Below are 21869 nucleotides of genomic sequence, written 5' to 3'. Positions count from 1 at the left end.
TATTTACGTGGTCTGAACTGAAGTTTTGTTTTTACCCCTACGCTTGTTTGGATTGGCAAAATATGATAGATGCAAAGCTAAGTTAGCTGAAAGAGACCAGTTAGCTTTATTCTAACGCAACATATCATTGAAACAAGTCTACCTTATATTTCCCACTCCGCGAACGGTATCATTTAGGCTACAACCCTTCTCGTTTTGTCCTTTGGTTTGAGCACCACGCTGAAGAAAACCATTCTTAAAACCTTTTCTCTCTGTTTTACTTGGCTGTCGGTTTTTTGCCCCGCAAATAGACGAACGCTTTCATTTAACTAAATTTAGCCCATTAGAAATGAGTGTATTAGAATTGCGTTCGTAATCAGTTAAATATAACAGTGATCTTCCAACATGCAGTTCAAGGCTAGGCTACTCATATTTTTACAAGTCTGTATAAGATGAAAGAAAGGTGCTCCTATTGTGATTTCCTTGAAAACAGCGTTAGTTTATCAAAGTGAAGCACTAATAGATAGATAGATAGATAGATAGATAGATATTCAGCCCTTTTAACAGCAGACAGTTTGACTGGTTGAATCCTGGTAACTTAGTGTTAATCAATAACTTGATGATTGCTACAATCCATGTAGGTGTGTCAGTTCCAGGGCCCTAGTGCTGTTAATGCTGACTCACAAGTCTTGGCTTTACTTGGAAACGTAAATTGAATGGAGTAATCGTTGATGTTATTAGTAAATTCCTACTATGACTGCTACTACTACTGAGCATCTGTATAGGAAACTTTGTTAAGCATATTCCAGATGACATTTAGAGTGTACAACCAGTACTTCTGCTTTGGCTGCAGAAATAAGGGTCAATCCCTCATCTGAGGCTGGTAAAACAAGCTACCTGAACATTACGCTGTGTATAAAAGATGACTCAAAAGACTGTCAGCATTCTCATGTTTGAGCCAATGCCGATACATATTTAGGCATTCAGTGACAGAGAACTTGGGTTGTTTCTGACCTTTTCTTGGAGTTGTCAGAAAAGTACAAACAGAAGATTTGCTTACTGGAATATATTATATGCTCTAGACCTGCACTTTACCTAGACAGAAATGTGTATTTAAGACCCATGAAATAAAACAGGAATGCTCAACATTGTTTAGCTCTTTTTACTCTCTGCTCCTCAACAATACAGCTATTATTTTGTTGGTTTGTTGCAGTGTTTGAAAGTTACCACATAGATGATCAGCTCTTCATGAAGCACACTGTCCACCTACAACATAAACATGGAGATAGGACTCAAACATGAAGAGGTGTGTCAAGTGTTGAAGACTGAGCAAGAGAAGCATCCTTCTCCAAGAGGAGCAGTTCATGCCAGCCAGTGGGACTCTGTGGAGTCCGACACTGAGAGCTTGGCCCAGGAGAGAGCTTACAAACAGCAGCATGGAGATGTAGAGGATGAAGATGCAAATGTTGATGAAAGTCTTCAGGTTTATGATAGCCTTGAAGTAGCAGCACAGCCCCATGCCAAGAAAAACAGACTGTTACAGACTGCATATTCGGATACACAAATAGATGAGAGAAAAGGAACAAGGTAAGTTACACAATTTCCAGTTGTCCATCAGTTTCAAATAGTAACTCATCTGGTGTTGCAATTAAATTATGCTATTCAAAATAACATCAGGGCACAGTCAGCATCAGTTAGTTGTGGTCAGAAGTGTGTTCTGCTGCACATGAAACAACTCCTAACAATGGTATCAGGCTGTAATGAGTACACTTTTATATCACTGTGGCAAATTTATAACTTAACAAGGATTTAGGCTTGTGGTAAAAGAAAGGTGATATTCTGTTCTTTCTGTTAACGAACTCCATGAAAATGCCAAAACCAATACCAACAATGTGTTAGTCCGTCTCTGTCTGTGTCACTCAGGCAAGTTCCTACTGAAGATGTAAATCTATAAAAATGGGTTACAAATATATACTTTATTTTTTTAAAAGGGCGCATTTTGTGATGCAATAGCAGTTAATTACAGCAGCAGGATGTACATGTGGCGCTGAATCGAAGTGTGCGTGTTCATGGTGATAAAGGAACATGTCACCAAGTGTCACAGTCTAGCTCATGTGTTTTTAATAGTTTTTGGACAACTGGAAGGAATGCAATGTATATCAGGCTTTGGATACACAGACAATCATTGTTGGTTTATTGAATTTGTTGACAATAAGAAAAACAAAGAATATCACCACTTATCCTTGAAGTGACTCTAAAATGAAAACATTCTGATATAGAGTTATGCTGTTTGGCCAGTAGATGGCAGTAATTGATTTTAATGACACAATTTCTGAGGATTGGTAAACAGAACCTGCAGTCTTTATTTTTGGTGAAAATTGTATAAAAATAACAGTATGCGCATGTATGGAAAACTCAGTTTTACATTGGGTGGTTATTGGATGGGGTATAGACATGAAAAGAATCTGACTGATTACATTATTGGCTGTGTAGCTCTGTATATCACAATACTTCTCTATACATGTGGCATTATATAAGCTATTCACCACAATGAGATTTGTGCCTGACCTTGTTCAATTTGCCTATTGAACCGGACTGTCACATTCAGTGTCTGTGATAAATTAATTAAAATTAAGCAGATAATAGTGCTGCTTAGATGTAATACAACAAGGAAAATGGCAGCAGCAATCAAACCTTTTACTTTTAAACAGCACATGGATGATAAAGATAAATAGCCTTCATTCATCACTTAACAATGAAATGGTGTCATCTATTTAATGAGATGCAGACACCAATGGTACATTGTAGTAAGAATGGCCTAATTCAGGTGCTTTCAGAATAACAGCTTTCATTTGAGGGAAATTAGATTTTTGTTTTGTTTGGGTGGATCACAATAAGTGGTCACTCGAGGTCCATTAACAAGGATCATTGTTGCTGTAAAGGAGATCTCTCTTTCTCTCTTTTGACTGAGCAGAGGTAAGCGTCTATGGGGAGGACAACACCACATCTGTTTTTGCACTCTTGTCGACTCGTACCGTTGTTTCCTCTTCTCTTTCCTTCAGACACTGCCTGATAGTCATTTCCCTCCAAAATAGAAAAGGGGCATACTCTATTTTCCTTTCATTAACCCGTGCAGATTGATGTCCGCCAAGTGTGGGTCCACTTCCAAAGTACATTGTTTCAGAGGAAAATGACCATGACATACTCTCACAAAAGACTCCATTTCATAGAGCCAAGGCAGTGGCCACAGTCCCATTCCCATCATCATGTTCTCATAGTCCTCTCTACTGCCTACTCAAAGTGGGTAAGCCTTTTCACACATTGCCATTGCATAGTTTACAAACCCAATGGGCATTCCTCATTCAAGCAAAAGATTCGTATTTAAGCAACTCCATTCATCTCTCTTCACTATATTTACACCATCTCACACGGAATATTGCAAAAGGATATTTGAGTATAGTCCTTATGACCAGTTTTTTTCATTTTCCCATTCAGTGTTTGTTACAATATTTCACTGGCTTTTGTATTTAGGTGTCTGCATCTTGGGCAAGAAATAATAGGCTGTGGTGTTTTGCTAGTGTAAGAGGCATCTCACCCAGCTGCATGTTGTCTATAATGCATTCTCCAACTTGTGTGAGTCTGAGTCATTAGAGAGACATCCCTTACCCTTTTGGCCTCATCGAAGTGAAGGGCCCTACACCTAGGCAGCCCCCCCACCCCCCACCCCACCCCTTGGTGCACAACATCACGGGAGAATTAGGCTCCCCTCATCCTCCCTGTAAGCACAACAAAGAGGCTCTCTGCTATTTATTTTAATGAGATCTTTTCATCACCATCAGAAAGAGCATTTTAGCCTGCAATTTTCAAGCCATTTCATAAGCTGAAAATTGCCGTTTGCGAACCATTCCCTCGCTAGTAGCTCTCAAATACACTCTCATTAGTGAGCCTGGAGGTGAAAATACGAAAATTATCTGTAAATACAGGCTCATAATCCCCCTCATCTGTTTCAATTTCAGATGTCTCTGATAAGGCTTAGCTCTCTTTGTTTGAGGACATCATCATTTTAATAATGGTGTAATGCCTCTTGTTCCTTTGACCTCTCACTACAGGCCAATGGAGCCATTCTGGTGTCTGTCAAACTTCCTTTGGATATGGAAATGTCATTAATAAAGCTACTTACCAACAATTAAATCAGTTACTCATAATATGACTAAGACTATACTGCACATATATGGACATTTTCTTTGATAATTCAGTTCCAGGCTAGTTGTATATTGAACATATGTTTATTGCTATTGTCTTTCTTTAACCTTGCAGCCCGCTCTCTGATGACGCCTATTCTGACCTGCGCTATGATCCCAACTGGAGGACCAACCTGAAGGGGGCCGGCCGCTTCAATGACAGTCCGCAGATTTCCGTTGAGGAATATTATCAAGTCCCTAAAGAGAAATACATGGTCAACTCAAGCCCAGCTCTTGTGGTGACCCATCATATGGCTGACATTGAGTCTAACCTACCGAACCGCCTTCACCCACAAGATGGTCAGACTAGCTCAGTAACATCTCCCCCCTGTCACAACAATGCTTTTCAACTTAGATTACCCAATGCTGACTTTTCAAGGTCACCCGGCATGTTCACTAAAAATGAAAGTGACAACACTTTACAGAGAGAATTCAGAGAGAATCATGAAAATAGCTGTTATAATGCTGATGAAAGTATTAGCAGATTTCCTGAGCTGACAGAGGATATACATGCTGTGTACATCCAAAAATTTAAGCAAGACCTGAGACTCACACAAGGAAGACCCACTCAAACACAGCAAATAAATACGGCCACATTGAAGAGTCCTGAGGTTTTATTGAACAAAAAGCTAGAAAGACCCATAGAGGACATAGTGGAACGCAACAAAATAACCCTGGGGCGCAACACATCCAAATGTGGTTCATATGTGATGGTGCATGCACTTAAGCAGGAGGTGCCTCATAATGTGAAGAAGGTGTGTATAGAACATACACACAGAGTTTTCTCAACTGCATCTGCTTATGCTTAAAATCATCCAAAAAGAATTTGATCTTTGAAATGTGACAACAAACTTTCAGACCCATCTGTAATGGGCACTCTCAGCAGGCTCTCTGTTGAAACAGGTTGCAATTACAGAAACAGACACCAGGAGCTGCACTAGCATTGATAATGATTCTTGGGCCGCCAAGCTATTGTTACACTTACCTGACTTCAGATTAGGTTTGACTGGGGACAGGCCTCTGAAAATATTGGAATAAAATATAAAATATTAGTGATTTAAAACCCAGTTTAAACTGTGACATCTTACACATGTTTTTGTGATCTGTTTGGTAATGTCCCATAGATTCCAGCTCATTGTTTGGTGATGGCAGATCACCTGTATCTATTGAATTTACTGGTCTCTATGAAGTTTTTATTTTGCAATTTTGATGGTCTGTTTTGGAAATGAACAAAGCAGATTCTGCTTGTAGGTATGATTTGAGAGTATTGGGGCCAAATGGCTATTGGCAAGGTTGTGATGTTCTAGGCAGTAAGTATAACTTTTGTAGTATTAGCGTATGATGATGGTGATAGTGCTGTGGTGTGTTTTGCAGCTTTTCTCATGAGCAGAATATAGGCCAACATAGTTTGCATCTTTGTATTTTTTTTCTATTTTTTTCCTTGGGCATCAGCCAAGCTTATGTTCATTTAGCAATATTTTTGGTATTTGTATACCTTTTTATTGTCATCTCAGACAACAACTAAGAGAATATTCAATGATGTTTGCTCTGACCCAGCCTGGAAAATTAATTTGTCAGAAGAGCATCGCTGTTTTCGTCTACCTTCTCCTCCACCGTATGAAAAGAGCCATGTCTGGCTATGCAGTGCTTATTATGAGTTGATGTGTACAACACGAACATCAGAGACGCATGGTTACCAATAGGCTCTTAGACATCCCTGCACCTGGCACAGTGGCATAATTGGTCGGGATGGCCCGCATTCCCCATTTGTCGGGCCACAAGACTGTTTGTTGGCTATAATACCCCCAACCTTGTTCACCCATCTGAGCCCCAGCCCTTTACAATGTCTCATATCATCACCATTTACATAGTCAAGAGCCGTTAGCTTTGTGCAATGGTAAACAGAGCCAGAGCCTTTCCCTCTCCTGAACCCTTGTGTTTTGTCATTTTCCCTCTGAATTCGCTTATTAGTTTTCCATTGCCCTGTCTCCCCAAAGACGTGTCTTACTTAATGGGGGACATGGGGCATAAAAGAAAGGGGCACCAATTTGCATGCAGTTTATTTCCTGTTTCATCATACAAATAATCTATGAATTGGGTATCGTTACGTTTTAATGTATCAACAAAGCCATTAAACCACATTTTAGACAGTTTCTGAGCAGTTCAGTTGCAGCATTGTCATTGACTATCCATCCAAAAACAGAATTAACATCTGAGATTTGTGTGAAGTTAAGACTTATTCTTTATTTGCTGACGTGTTAACACGAGCTGGTTTCTAAAAAACAAAAGCTCCAAGACTCTTTAGAAAGTCTGAAGAGACTGAATAGAGGCTGAATTAAGTGACTTAGTGGCAAGTGCTCAAGGTAAATTGTGTTTAACTGTAAAATGCACACTAAAATCAAATACACAAACATTATATTGAGTCTACTGAGTCATAGTATCTAATTAGCCATTAAAACAGCATGGTCTGGTTATGTCTTTTGTTCAGATTGGAGTTTTTTTCTCCTTCTTGTTTGTTGTCGTTGAGAGAGACATCTTAAAAAAACAAAAACAGCTCTTCATAATTAGGATAACAACATCTTTTATCACAAAGCTTGTTCTGCTTCCTCCCACCTTTCCTTGTCTGTAGCTCCTTGCAAAAGATAGCAACACTCCATTTACAAATCGAATCAGTTTCACAAATCAATATGAGTCCAGAAAAGCCGGTTGTTACTAGGCCCTTTTAAAATATCCCATTTGGTCTTTTGAAGAAAGTGGCCATCTGAAGGCAACTTGTGATAATTAGACGTGTTATTAAATGTACACAATTTCCTAATGCAGCAAATGTTTAGCCGAGCCAAGTGGCAGAGTGGCAGTAGCAATGATTGGCTTCATTGGGGCTTGGGCCTCCTTTGATAAAGACAGAAGTAGCAGATCAATCTTCTGCTATTGCACTCACCCCTTAGAGTCCCTTCCCCTCTCGCAGGCCCTCACTTCAAAGCCAGGGGAACATAATGTACAATCTTTTAATAGCTTTAGACCAAAGCTCTGGGGAGCTCTCTGCCACTGTATACCCTGCCTCAGTCTAAACACCTAATCAAGATTACCTGGGCTGGCCACAATAGCAGCTAAATGCAATTCAAGATCCACAGCCCCTTTGAAGTCTTCATTGCGAAAAGCAGATGTTTCCCGGGTACAGAAGGTAATACAGCTAGCTGCAATTGCCAGACTTTGTTGTGACATCGTCTTGCAGAGAAGCAATTACGGGCCTCCCAATTTAGTAGAAAAGATGTTACACAGCTTACCATGCTCAAAATGCAATACAGGCTTGATCATTTGCTCCAACTGATTGGGATGCTTATAATGGGTGACAAAAGGCAATGGCAGGGGGAATGGGTAAAGGTGAGAGGCCAAAAGTGTTTGTGTGTGAGTGTGTACACTGCTGGACATAAAGTAGTCACGGACACCTGCTCCTGATCTTCAAACTGCTCTGTTCTTATTGATCATCTGTAACAGCACCCATATGTCTAAAATTCTCTCTGTAATTTCAAAAAGATTGGTTCAGTTAGTTACCAAAATCAAAAATATTTGCTTAAAAGCTTGAGACAAACGACCATGCAGCTTACATATTGAAAAAGCCTAAAGTCTAGGTGGTTTGTCCGACAGTGCACTGCATTTTTCTCAGCATAAGAGTAGCATCTCAGCCTGTTAGATGCAATCACAAACACACTTATTGATGGATATGTTACAATTGGATCCACTCATTCCTTGTGACATTCACCTATTCAAGCTCACAGAATTAGCGGCATTCAGTGAAAAAGTCTTCAGCCTGTCAATACTATTGATCCACTCAGATGGTCCTCTGCCACTGAGGGGAGTCCTGAAGTTAACTAAATGAACGGGTACATTACATAATATCTGAAACAGCAAAATGGATATAATGATGTGGCCAAGAAGAAGACAGGTACTGATAGTGCTGGATTTGGTATTGGAACCCCTGAGTAGGAGCTGTGTAGGTTTTAATAGGCTTTAGTAAAGGTTTCAGTACCGGTAGAGATGAAAAAAATATCTAAAGAAGTTTTTATTTCAACATTCTTCTGTATCTGCGTGTTGCTTTCTCTTTTTGTTCTGTTAAAAAGGAGCATGAAACTCTTAAGGAGACAGCCAGCACAGAAAGTCAAGAGGACAGTTCAGACCCCAAGCTGAGGTGGCTCCACAGAACACAGCAGCTGAGGGTAGGGCCCCCCTATTTTTCACTGGTTGACATGTCATCCCAAATAATAGTGTGAAAATCTAGTTTATTTTTTAATATAGTTTTTATGGGATCATCACTTAAGTTCCAGCAAGGGCCACATAGCTGCTGCAGTAGGGACACTATCTATCACCCTGGATTTTAGTTCATTTTAGGGAATGTGGGCACAATCACTGATGGCGTTGTTGCACTGGAGCTTGCCAGAGACCATTTACATAAATAAAAAGTCGAAGTGAAAAAGGAGAGGATTGGAGAAGCATTATTATTTTGAGCACTTGAGCAGCCACCTTAACGCTGCCAAGCAGAGGAGTATGAATATTTTCCCACAGGAATGGACAAAGCTGGTATTTGCTAAATCAGCTGCATTAGATGCATGAGACACACGCTCATAGACCTCCTGCTAAATAATTTGGTGAGATGATGCATAGAAGAGCGCCAGCCCTTCTTACACATGGGAAAGAATTGTGCCCTTGTTTAGAGCTCATGTTTGTCTGTTGTTGTTTTTGTGGTGTAAATGGTTAGATTTAGAGTTGATGCTTGGTGCTTCACAGCACCTTCAGACATAGGCCAAGCTATACTTTGGAAGTTACCATTTCTAACGCAAAGCAGAAGTGTTAAAAATACCTAACAACTGTCTTTGAATATGGCAGTGCCAAAATTAGACCCATATTTAGGTTGTTTGCTGTCGTTAAAACACAGTATTCCAGTTGGGATAGTGACGATATATGTTATTACTGGTTTCTGTTTGGGTGGTGGTCTGTGTAGAAAAACGTGATATTCTTTTTGAATGAAATCCTTTAAATCAATTCTGTCTATATCAGTAACATTTTATTGTTCTGACATTCTACAATGAAAAGATTTTATCTTCAAACTGTTAATCCTACTCTAACCCCAGGTCACCCAGATCAGCGAAGGGGAAAAAGCCCAGCGGAAACAATACTCCCACCGCCCTCAAAAGCAGCCCCCCGCCCCATGGGTCAGAGCTGAACAGAGAGACTGTCTGAGCTCCCCATTAGCAAGAACAGCTGCTGAAACTCACCCGAAACCTCTGAAGACGACTTCATCACAGCCTTTGCCCCCCACCATCCACCTCAACATCAACCTCAACACTCCCTCCCAACTACTTCCATTACTCCAGCAGAAGGGCCAGGATGCCATCATCAACTCAACATCTCTCCATGGTTGTCCTCACTGCAGCCCTGTGTCTGATGCTGCACTTGCATTGTCTCCTGGATATCAACAAACAAAACCAGGAAATTCCTCCCAGGTTTCTTGGAAAGGAGTAAATGACCGCATAAACCTGGAGAGTTCCCCTGAACAATGGCAAAGGTGAACCATTATACAGTTATTTCTACAGACCCAAGATGATAATTACATTTGAAGGATCTGGGAGAAATGGATAGCTGTGGCATTAAATAGCAGTCAGATTGACTACTGCAATCACAATTATTTGTCATCACACAAGTAATGACAAATAACGTGTCTGATACACCACATGGAAATGAATAGAAAATATAGATATATGCAATATATAAATAATAATATAATATGAAAACTATTATTTTTGCCTAGTAATCTAATAGCATAGGACCACTTATTATTTATCTACCAATAATTTTGTGTTTCAGGACCTCTGCATTAAAGTGGCCGGATGAGGTTCACACTAAGCACTTTCCAAGAAATGTTCCGAGCAAACCCACCACCACTTCGTCACTGGGCCCGGGCTCTTACACAGTTCTGCCCCCTATAGGAAAGCCAATGACAGTAAGAGAGCCTGAGTTAAGCCCTGATCAGAGTACGAACACAGCCTACCCCATTCATAGAAGCAGCTCTGATGGATACCTGGTTCAGATGGAGAAGCAGAAGCAGCTGAGGATGAGAGTCACTTACAAGGTTAGTCTGTCTGTGAGCTTTATTTGTGTCCTGAAAGGATACTGAATGTTCACACATGTTATATTTGTCTTTCATCAGTGTGTTATTGTATGCCTGTATGTCTGCCATCGAATCTGTGATGTCACACAGATTTAAAAATACTGCATGCATTTTAAACTGTTTAGACAGAGATCAGCCACCACAAAACACATACTGAATAATCCTGCTCAAGAACTCATTATGCAGTTTTATTACAAAAGTGACACATGAATTCTTCAATTGAGTGGCATTCCCCTTTAATCCCCGTGTACACGAGAGGTTACACAAATAAATGCCCCTTTGAAGTCCCAAATAATCCCCTCAGATATCTCCATGCAGGGACAGCTTAAATCCAGCAGGAGTGTTCTGGTGACTAAGGGCACAAAACATCAGGTTAATTGTCTAGCTCCACTAAAATACACTTAATTGCTATAAGGCGATGTCTATATAAACCACAGAGCTGCAGGCTCTGAAAAGCCATTTGAAGATGTGTTAGGGGATAAGGTGATTAGAAGGGAGAGAGTCGGTGAGCAGCAGGGACACTAAAGATGCCCATTTGCATGTAATGATTTGGGTGTTGTTGTTTTTCACCCTCTTCTTTGGTTTGCCAGGCTGAGCTGTGCAGGTGGGTCATGAGTAGAAAGTGGCTCAGCCATCCTGCCTTTTCCATGGTAGTTGCATACACTGCTAGCCATATTAGGATGCTATGCCTTGGCTTTAAGAAGTACTTCATTAAGTCTAACTTATTTCTGGTTAACAGTTAAATCAGTGTACAAGGGATATTTAAATTCAGGTAGCAAAAATACTCAATCCTGTGCTAGTTAATTCTCACTGTGCCATAATAAAAAACTTTAGGTGATCTTTGTTTGCTGAGTTTCCTACCCTCACCTGATAGTAACAACCTTACACATGGCTGGCCATGCTCTCAGCAAATAATACAGTACCCACCCAAAATGCCCCCAGTAGGGTAAAAATGCCAAACAGGGGAATACAGGCATGAACAGACAGCTTGATTTTATATTTATTTGTCATCAAATTTATTGTCAATGTTTTGGAAACGATGCAAAATATTGTATACCAGCTAATAACTCTGAATTGAGATAGGTGTACCCAAGAAAGGCTAGAAAATTCATCAAACCGGACCCTTCCCCACCCCTTGACCTCCCACCTCTCCCACCATGTTAGCCAACATGTCTGACGAGATTACAGGCTCAATTTGTAAAGCAGTCTGGAAGCAGTGCCTGGGCATGAAAGCAGATGAGCGTGACTTGGGGGTTGGAGAGAGAGAGGAGAAGGCTTGGAAAGAAAAGTACCCTGTTGTGTCCGTGGCTAAAGCAAACTAAAAATCCTTCGAAAAGCTGCCAGTACAATCCGGAATGATCCTTTTTGTCTGGGGCAGCTTGTGGATTATATGCACATATGGTCACACACGTATCATCATCATCATCTTCACTAGCACCTGCAAGGGCACAGGTATGCACTACATCTCTTTGTGTGGTTGCCCTTATTATAAGCTTGTATTACTTGAACTTCAGCTCTCCATCAGTGTCCTTTCAAAATACTTCAATATCATATCAGAGCCGAATCAAGATGAAACATTTTTATACTGGTGGGGTTTAATGCAGGAAACCTTGCACTCGCTGTTTGCAACTGGTCGTTCCTATGTTCAGTACAGGCCAAACGTCTGTCTGTCATCCCTGATGAAAATGGTTATTATCTCTGGTTAAATCTCTGGTTTTCTATGTCTTTTTAAAATTTTTTTCAAATTCCTTGAAATTTGACTTCATTTTCAATTAAATAATTGCTTTACAAACTTTTTCTTTGAATTTGCATGGCCATGGAGTACACAATTCATACTCAAGTAGAAGTACAGAAAAAAAACTATGCTAGAAGTCACAGTATTATTTCAAATTATTATTATTAGGTCCAGAATTTCCTGACTGCATTGGGGAACCTTGCTAGTTACATAAACAATGGAAAATAGCGGCAAATGCGCATTTTGACAGTGACTGAGTGAGTGATCACCAGAAGTAGGTGACGGTCTCACTTTAGGATAGAGCTGTTTTTGCAGCATGTTTTCTAAATGCTGCGCATATTTTATCAAATTGGTTTACTTAATCTTGCATGTGTTTTCTTAACTGTCAGTTTGTTGAGCTCTCAAAGCCACTGTACTAAAAGTCTGCAGCCACCTTATGTCTCTGTGAGGTTTTAATAAGGATCTGTGGTGCTTTGAGCTAAATGCTAACGTTAGCATTCTAACATGCTGATGTTTACACTAGCAAGTCAAATCAATTTTATTTTTAAAGCACAATATCACAAATCACACATTTGCTTCAATGGGCTACATAACCTCTATTCAGATGAGGATAAACACTCCCCTCACAAAAAAACCCTTTTTACAAAGCTCAGGAAAAGCAACAGTGGAGGGATCTCTCTCCCAGGATGGGCAGACGTACAGTAGATTTTGTGTGTTACAGTATGGACGATCGTGATGACACAGTCATTAAGTTTGTAACGGTTCACAAAATTCATGGTTCAGTTCAATATGATACAGTGGTGTCATGGTTCGGTACGTTTTCGATACAGCAAAAATTAAGAAATGCCAGAGAAATGTCCTTGATTAAAATTATAATTAAAATCATAAAGTAGGATTTTTTTTTGTTGCTTTAAACAATAATGGAGCTATACCTGACCCATCTTTTGGGATGCTAGATTAACGACAGGGTCAAAGCACCCTATTTGTGGCCCTAGTCCAGCAGCTCCAACAGCATTAACTATATTCCTGGCATTGTCAGTAGTCACAGGAATAGTTCCATTAGCTTGCTCCACACTTCCGCTTCCTTCTTCTCGTCATCCCTTCGGCCAAATCCTTGCTGGTGTGACTCTCAAGGGGGCGTGTCTGAAGAACATGGCTTTTCATCTCAGTGGTAAGGTAATGTGCTGTTACAGTCAGCAAGCTTTATGTAGCCCCCGGTGTCCAGCCGCCTGTGGTCACAGCAACAGCGGTTGGTTCTCTGTGGTGATTTCTTTTGGCCTGATTGAATCAGTTGGGAATGGCTGCCTAAATGCTGCTGGGATCGTTTATAGCGTGTGTTGCTCCTTGTTTTTGTCTTGTTCCACCTATTGACACACTGGGTTGATGGCGGCGGAAATAGTTGACATGTTTGAAGTATTACCACTGTAACCAATAGGGAATGTGAAGGTATGTCATGCAGTGTTGCATGTTGGGACGGGGGCGCCATATTGAAAGGCACACGCTCTGTGTGAGCCTGCCGGTTGCGACAGTGGTTGCTTTTGGGTGTTAAAAAGTTTTTAATAGGTAAAATCTGCAGAGAAAGGAAGAAATTGAGAAGGTAAAAGAAAAAGAGAGGGGACCCTACCGGGAGAAATTGAAAGCCACTGCCAAAGATTTGCTATAATCTTGACCTTGTTAAAAACAAGATTTTTTTTCTTGCAGTGGGAAGATATATTTAGTATTGATTATGTCGAGTACAAATGAATGGAGATATAATTTTACAGGTTAGTCCTACAGTGTATGTTTGTGTGCAGGATCTCTGTTGTTACTCATCTCAAATTCATTTGTTACATGCTTTGTCAGTGATTTACGTTTCTGTCTGTACAACAGATGATGCACTCCCAGCGCTTTAGTCAGCTTTTTGTATGTGTTTATTTTCTGGTAAATATTCTTGAAAATGATTTTAAAGGTTATTTATGTCCTTCCTCTGGTTAAAGTGTTGGGTGTGTGATCCTAAACTAAAGCTTTGGTTACAGGTTAATATGCAAGTTATGTGATCTCAGAAAATGCTCTTTGTGGAAGCACTCTCGAAACTCATTTGAAGTCTATTATTATGCTGTTATGTAAAAAATTGCTTCACAAGCATTAGCAAAAAGGTCACTGTTCACTGAAAACACATAAAATGAATGTTTTGACTCATGCAATGTGGAGCCTAACTTGATTGTCCTGTTACTGTAGTTCCATATTGTCACACAGTGACTGTTTTTAAATGTTTTTAGCCACAATAGTAACATGGCTCCAGGAATCACAATGCCGTTCTGTCAGTTGGTCCACCACTTTGGTCCAGATTGAAATATCTCAATAACTACTGGATGGATTGCCTTGACATTACCTACTGCCTTAGATAATCCCCTGATACCATGAGAGTGTTTTTTTTTTTTTTTTTTAGAGAAATAGCTCAACAACTTTTGGATGGATTGCCATGAAATTTGATAGAAATTACCATGGTGCCCAGAGGATGTATGCTACTGCTTTTGGTGATGGCTATTCATCTAGCACCACCAGCAGCTCAATTTTTCACTTACCCAGTGAATTATCTAGAATTCCACTTGATAGACTGGCACAACATTGTGTGCAGACATTCATGGTTCCCAGTGACCCCACTGACTTCGGTGATGCCCTAGCCCTTTCCTCTAGTGTCACCATTAGCACCACCATTTCACTCAATACCACAAATGTGGTAAACAACTGCTTGTCTAAACAACTATCAGATGGTTGCCGTGACATTTGTTAAGACATTCATGTTTCTTCTCAGCATGAATTTTAATAACTTGGTGGTCTTTCAGAATCAGAAAAACTTAATTGACCCCCAGGGCGAAATTCTTGTGTCACAGTTGCACACATTGCACATCAAGACATAAAGATACATAGAGAAATAGAAATAATAAGAGAATGTTGTATATTGTAAACTTTCTGGGTGTAGTTTTCTGGCCATAGTTGGAGGATCCTGCTCGATCATTTCAGCTGGTGAGTTCAAAGGTGTGACTCTAAAAAACGTTGCCAGTGCTTCTGCATCTAGAACTGCCACCGTAGGTCACACAATGATTCAGGGAGGAGACTGGACAATGTAATGTATTTTTTTCAGCTTTCCTTCTTGAAAAAAACACGAAGGGAAGTGGGTTGACGAGAAGATGCAACAAATGCTCAGGGAGGTAACGTATTTATTACTTAGGCAACTCAGGGTTGCTAACCTTTCAATTTAGTTTGGTTTGAGATTCGGTATGGTAAAGCTGCTGCATTTTATGAATAGAAAAAAGGACTTGAATACCATTTTCTCCATTCTATATGCTTTTATCATGTTCCCAGCTACTTTCACTTGTAGATCTATAGAACTTTATGTTCCATTTGCATCTCTAATCACAACATTTAAGAAATTGATCAAGATATGTATAATTTAAGACGTCACACACTGTTGTTTAATCAAGATCACTGTAAATGAATGTGTTTTCTTTATGTTCTGGTCCAGTGTTTAGTAAATATTGCTGTTGTTGAATTTGTGGTCCATATTGTCCATGTGTGGCTGAGCATAAAATAGAATCAGACTGTGTCATCTTATAAAGCCCCCAAACAGTATATGCCACATTTGATCAGATTTTGTGACTTTTATTTTTGTCTGATATTTTACATTTTTTTACATTTTTTACACTACGTCTATATTGTAGTCCATGTACAGTACACAGTAAATCAGCAGTAGTGACTATTTGTCCTCAAATATCTGAGCACTTTCTGGCCCCCTGTTACATTGCAGTGATTTATCTGTTTATTTCTGCAGCGAATGAGACAGCCACACAAGATTGAAGGAGTGTCACAAAATGTTTGATAAAGATGGTGTCACTCACACTGAGGTTCTGTGGTTCTGTCATCATCGGGTGTATCCTGAGTGGGTTTTTTTGTTGCACCATTTGAACACAATGAGAGACATCAAAATGCATCAAAATTGCTTTAGGTGATTTATTGTTGTGCCATGGTGCCATTTTGACAGCCATCAAAACAAATGGATTTCAGTTCGACAAAAGTCTACATCAAATTAAGTAATCAAAAGTGTCATGTCTTGATGTTTGATGCACAAATAGTGCCCCGCAATTGTCAACTTGCAAACTTTCAATTTCTCTCTCTGTCTCTCTGTCTCTCTCTCTCTCTCTCTCTCTCTCTCTCTCTCTCTCTCTCTCAGGCATATAGTCTTAAAGACTACAAGCAGCTGAAGTCTGATATAAACCTGCGAGGCCTGGGTCCTGACTACACAGCAGCTGAAAAGACAGTAAGTACTGACCTGCAATGTCAGTGTCACAGTAGCAGAAACCATACCTGATGTGGGTTCATTATTCCAGAAACTGCCCAAATAAGTTAAGATGTTGCTGGATAATTCACACACATGCATGTCATTTTCTTATTGACTTGGCTGTGAATTGATAATATTTTGTTGGATGTTGGTAAATTTGGTTATACTTGTTTTCGTAGGGTGGTACTACATTTTGGTTTGCAGCCACTGATTGCTCAGACAGAGCAGCTTATCAGAATATGATCAGAAAATAATATGGAAACAATTCAATTATCAAGTGTATAATCGATTGCATTCAAGTTTGGATCCATTCAAACTGCAACATCAAAAAGCCTATATAGAGTGAAGATGTATGTAGAAAAATCATATCATAAACAAGATGAAAAAAAATCCTAAATGACTGTCTTGAACATTAAAAGGGTAACATGGCAGCCCATCATATGTTCTTCAAACGTTTCTCTTGACAAGCAGTAAATAATCTAAAACAAACTGTAGGATTGCTAGAAAGAGAGAAATAAAACAAAGTGGAGTCAGTCTTTGTTCCCAGTACGCAGAGCATGTAGACACACATCTGTCCCTGTAGGTTCCAGGCCACCTGGTATATTTTTTTTACATGAATTTATCCATCGTATGAGAGCTTTTCACTGATATGAGGCAGAAATCCATCTGTAGACTGCAGTATGTAGCATCCATATCTTTCAGCCTTCTGTCTTTGAGAGCCTCTCTGGCCTCTTCTAGCCAAGATATAGAAGATGATACAGAAGAACACAATACAAAAGCTGTCCTACATACAAGGATGTTATATTCATTTTCTGTTAGGCAATATTGGCTATAAGGAGTGAGTCACACAGAAAAAAAGTGATTAGAATCTCTTTGGACAAATGTGATTAGTTGTCTTTCAGTCAGTCTCCTGTGCCTAAATCCTGATGTCCACTAGTGTCTTTGTTTATCCACTGACCCTCTTCCAGCTGTCTGAGTTCATCATTTAAAGGCTCCCATGCTGTTCCACAGATAAATCTACATTTACAAATGAGAGTACCCCTAAGGAGTTAAGTGCTCTTTGTGCTTTGATATATCTTTTGTTAATCCGCAGTTGTAAAAAGTGAGCATGTTTGGCCAATTTACACAAGATTGAGCCCTGTGCATCTCCAGGGCCAAGCCTATTAGGGAATGATAGTGTAAATGTTGATAGGCCCACTGAATGGGTGGCGATGCTTGGTTTTTCTGGGCTGCGTGGAGAGGCCCTGTCGAGAGGATACACAAAGAGAAAGGCCTTAAGGGAGAAATGGCTCAGTTAATTAAACCCCTTTTATAATCTGCTTCTGTTTCTCTCTCTCTCTCTCTACCTCTATTTTTTCTCACTCTTTCCCCATCATCATGCTGAGAAAATGAAACGACAGAGGCTTTATTCAAATGTGATCCGCGAGCAGAACAAAAAGATAAGTAGGATTCCCTTTCTATCGGCCAAGGACCCGGAAGGCAATGACAAGAAAGTTCCCAGGATGAAGGTGTGTGTGTGTGTGTTTATTTTTAAATGTGTGTGTATGTGTGTGAATCCTAGCACATGTCTCTTTGAGAACAGGATTGTGTGCTTGTGGTTGTTCGAGAGAGACAAGTTGTGACTAAACAAAATGACAAAGAGTGTATGAGATTAACGACAATGTGACTAAATGGTTCAAACCTAGGGCCTGTCTTACAAAGCCTTAACTGGGGCAGGGTGTTTGTGAGTTATGTGGATTTACTAAATAGAAAATTGTTGAAAATTGTCCTAGATAACTAGTCTCACAAAGCTGGTTAGCAAAACATGATTATTTAATGCAGTGACATACTGAATAATGATTAACTGTTGTGTTTGTATTTAATAATGCATTATTATTATGAATGAATACAATCAACACAAAATGTCATGACAGTTACAAGTAAGCATGTTATTTTACTGAGACAGGAAGGAGTATTGCAGAGAAAGATAAATGGCTGGCCTAATAAACCTGAAAGTCTAAAGACCTAAACTCTTACTAATAGGGTACAGGCTGCATACGTTTTATTTATATGTATATGTTTATTTATATATCATGAAGTCGGTAGAAACCGTTTTGATTCACAAAGTCGCCTCATGCTTTGATGAAATTTGAGAGCAATACACTAAAATTGTATAATTTTACCATCAATTTATGTGTAACATAATTGTATTCATTACCAACAACTACTAGGTCATCTTGGTCAACTATGGATTAAACCAGATTAGAAGTCCTGTTTTATAGCCAGATTGGCCAACTGGTCATGTGACAAACATTTCTCATATGTGTGAGGATATAAATGGTCATGTAAAACCAAGATTGTGCATTGTGCTCCGTATGAGGCTTCTTGTTACTTTACCGTGAGTAGAGTGTTTTAGCTTAGTGTGTTTCAGGCTGTGCAGCATAGTTAGCATGGTTAGCTCACTAGCCCACTAATCTCATTTTGTGAGACAGGACCATGGTTTCACGTTAATTTTGAAATGTTTCACACAATGAAATCCCAGCTACACAGTCAGTGATTGAGAATCATACATAACATGTACTGTTTTCTATTTTAATATATCAACAAAATTATAAAACCATGGCATGTATCTTTGAGAAACCAACCTGTTGTCACTCCCTGACTCGCCACATACGGATGCATGGCCAAGACCCAACGTGACCCAGACCCAGTGTGGAACAAAAAGTCAACATTAAATATTTTTTTTGAAGTTACGTGAGTTATGTAAATTGCATAAGTCATGCAAGTGACATAAGCATGATCTTTTCCTAACCTTAACCAAGTACTTTTGGTGCCTAAACCCAAACAAACTGCAATGTTTTACAACTTAAATTACATGCCTTTACCGGACGTTGCATATTTGTTTGTAAAAATAACGCTAAAGGGGTACCCTGGGCATTCACAAGTGACACCAAAGGGCCTTGAACAAGCGTCAATATGTGATGAGTCGGGAGTGACAATGTGTTGGAGAAACACAACCATGACATTTTTGAAAGGTCAGGAGGACAGATTTTCTGCAGACATTTCTAGGATACCAGTAGTTTTGACTGCAACGTGTATACAGTAGTTAGGAAGTGCATTAAAGTACATGGATCTCTCTGCCCCCCTGTAGGCCTTGGAATATGCCAAGACCATAGCCAAACCCCCTGTACAGCCAAAACAGAGACAGAAACACCAGTCCGAAGGCTTCGCTGATCAAGCTCCTTACTTGGAGGGCTTGGACGGGTCCCAGGCCACACTGGAAGTCCTTAGAAAACGACATGAACAAGAAAAGCAGGATGTGGCTCTCTTCAGAAAAGTTCATGCGGTCTGAGGCAAGGTGTAATTCATGTGAGCAGTCGTGAAACCCATGCCCATATGTCACATATATTTGTACTCCAAGATGTAGGACACAACGTGCTGTCTCATAACATCTGCTAGGCCTAGTGTCACATCAACAAATCATTACTACATACATTTTCACACAGTTTTCAACATCATTAGCAAAAGATACAGCTTTTAACATTGTGTGTCACCAGGTCAGATTTGAGAGAAATGTTGATAGAGGGTGCTGTTCTGTCAGCACCAACAGACACAGAGCTTTCACAAAGTTTCTGGTTATAGTAGATGGTGAAAATAGTGAAAGCCTGGTTCTAAAAACATGTTTTACCTATTTTGCAACAGGAAGTTAACATGGTTTTAGCTGAGGAACACAGGCCACTGAGTTAAGATAGGAACTAATAACTATTTCCTTTAAGGTAACTATCAAGATTTTACAAACAATAAATATATATATAAATATATATATATTAATGTATGAACTCTACAATGACACTTATGGAAAAACAACCTTTACTATTCACATTGTTCCCTTTTATTGATGTTATCTTCAATGTTTTTTTGGTAACAGTTTATGTCATGATGACATTGTGTCCTGTCTTGTAGAGATATTAGGTTGTGAGCACTTTCGCCAAGCAAAGAAAGTACTTTGATTGCCTCCCTCTCTGTGTGCTTTCAGTGCCTAAGCATGATTATAGCAAGTGGATAGCTAATGTTGCACTCCTGCAAAACCCAGCTTTGGCCCTGGACATTGATTCCTTGTTTCTCTCAATGTCTGGCTTCTTGGAATGGATTAAACAAATATCAAAAATGTTTCTAGTTTGTCACCCATATTCTTACAGTGGTCAGTGTGCGTGCTTGAATCTTGGCTGGAGCCACAATATCCAGATTTTGGTCAGCCTGAGTGAAACAGTGTTTTTACACTCCCACCAAGACATTAGAAAAAGTAAAATTAGTGAATATGTATGTATCTGATATTTTGTGTTATTGTCTTCACTACTGCCCTGATGAAATTAAGTGGCCGTAGTATGTCACAGTGACACTGAGCAACAATTATACAGTCCGCTTCCAGCTATCCCAGAACACCCCCCCCCCCCCCCCCCCAATTACACCTGGTTTCACTGTTTAACCTACAATAATCCACACACTCTTTGTTGTGGGTTTGTTTTTTTTCCCTTCCTCTGCTTAAGCGTCTAGAAAATCCTGCTCAAATGATGGATGGCACTTTGAAGCTCACCTGATTTGGTCCTAGTCCTACATTTTGTAGCCATTTTCTAAGTAACTCCTCCCCAACACAACACTCTCAAGCAGCCCATTTTACTAATTGAACCCTCAGATCATTATCAAAGCGCTATTTACCTCTGTGCAATATTTTAATTAGATTATAGTCTCTATTTAACCCATCATGGACTCTTTGAAGCTCTGTGTTTTTAGTGTTAAGTCCTCAGATGCGCGGCTGGAAACAAATGACAGAGCCCTTTTCAATTTAATGAGAAATGCTCCCTATCCAGACTGAGTCTCTTTGCATCTTTTTTAGGTCCCACCTACTCGTTTTTTGCCATTGAAATCTAGTTAATTGAAGGAGTCTTTCAGCGCTATACATGAAGGGGGCCAAATTAGCATCCCTTTCTGCCCATTGGGAAGCTAAGGCAGACGTGGATGCTTTGATGTGAGAAGCACGCTTTCAGTAGGCGGCAGGCTTCCTGAAAATGAGCTGATGGCCCTGCTATTAGGCCCAAATGCAGATGCGTCCATGTGTTGCAAAACGCTTAATCTTTTAATTGATCACCTTCTGCATGGCCTATTCTGCGTCTAGTTCTTTCTTTCTGCCTGTTAATCAGAATCCCATTTTGACATGAATTGCTTTTCCAAAGGCAGGAAAGGATGGCAAACCCAGTGCGAAGGACGAGAGAGGACAGCACATTATTGTGCAAATGCCCCATGAGAGATTCAACTTGTGATAAAATGATTGAATACGTGTAATAAAAGCTGTTTTAAGATTCTAAAGTATGTGTGTGTGTCTTAGTTTTACACATGTTTCAGAAAGTTATCAAATTAATGCTACCCTCCATTGTTATCAGTAGATCGATATAACAT

General features: G+C 39.7%; 1 protein-coding gene across 1 annotated transcript; it reads left to right on the top strand.

Moving 5' to 3' along the window:
* The first annotated feature begins 1173 nt into the window (after positions 1-1173).
* On the top strand, positions 1174-20857 carry jhy (junctional cadherin complex regulator). Its single transcript, XM_038708949.1, has 9 exons — positions 1174-1566; positions 4297-4975; positions 8339-8434; positions 9347-9780; positions 10080-10344; positions 16329-16415; positions 17589-17594; positions 17822-17944; positions 19567-20857. The coding sequence occupies exons 1-9, from the start codon at positions 1259-1261 to the stop codon at positions 19765-19767; spliced, it is 2199 nt and encodes a 732-aa protein (XP_038564877.1). The 5' UTR covers positions 1174-1258; the 3' UTR covers positions 19768-20857.
* Positions 20858-21869: the final 1012 nt, after the last annotated feature.

The sequence above is a fragment of the Micropterus salmoides genome, unplaced genomic scaffold (assembly GCF_014851395.1).
Source record: "Micropterus salmoides isolate LMB-PRFRI ecotype aquatic unplaced genomic scaffold, ASM1485139v1 Ms_hic_scaffold_9, whole genome shotgun sequence".
Taxonomy (NCBI): domain Eukaryota; kingdom Metazoa; phylum Chordata; class Actinopteri; order Centrarchiformes; family Centrarchidae; genus Micropterus; species Micropterus salmoides.
This window is presented reverse-complemented; position numbering and strand designations above follow the sequence as displayed.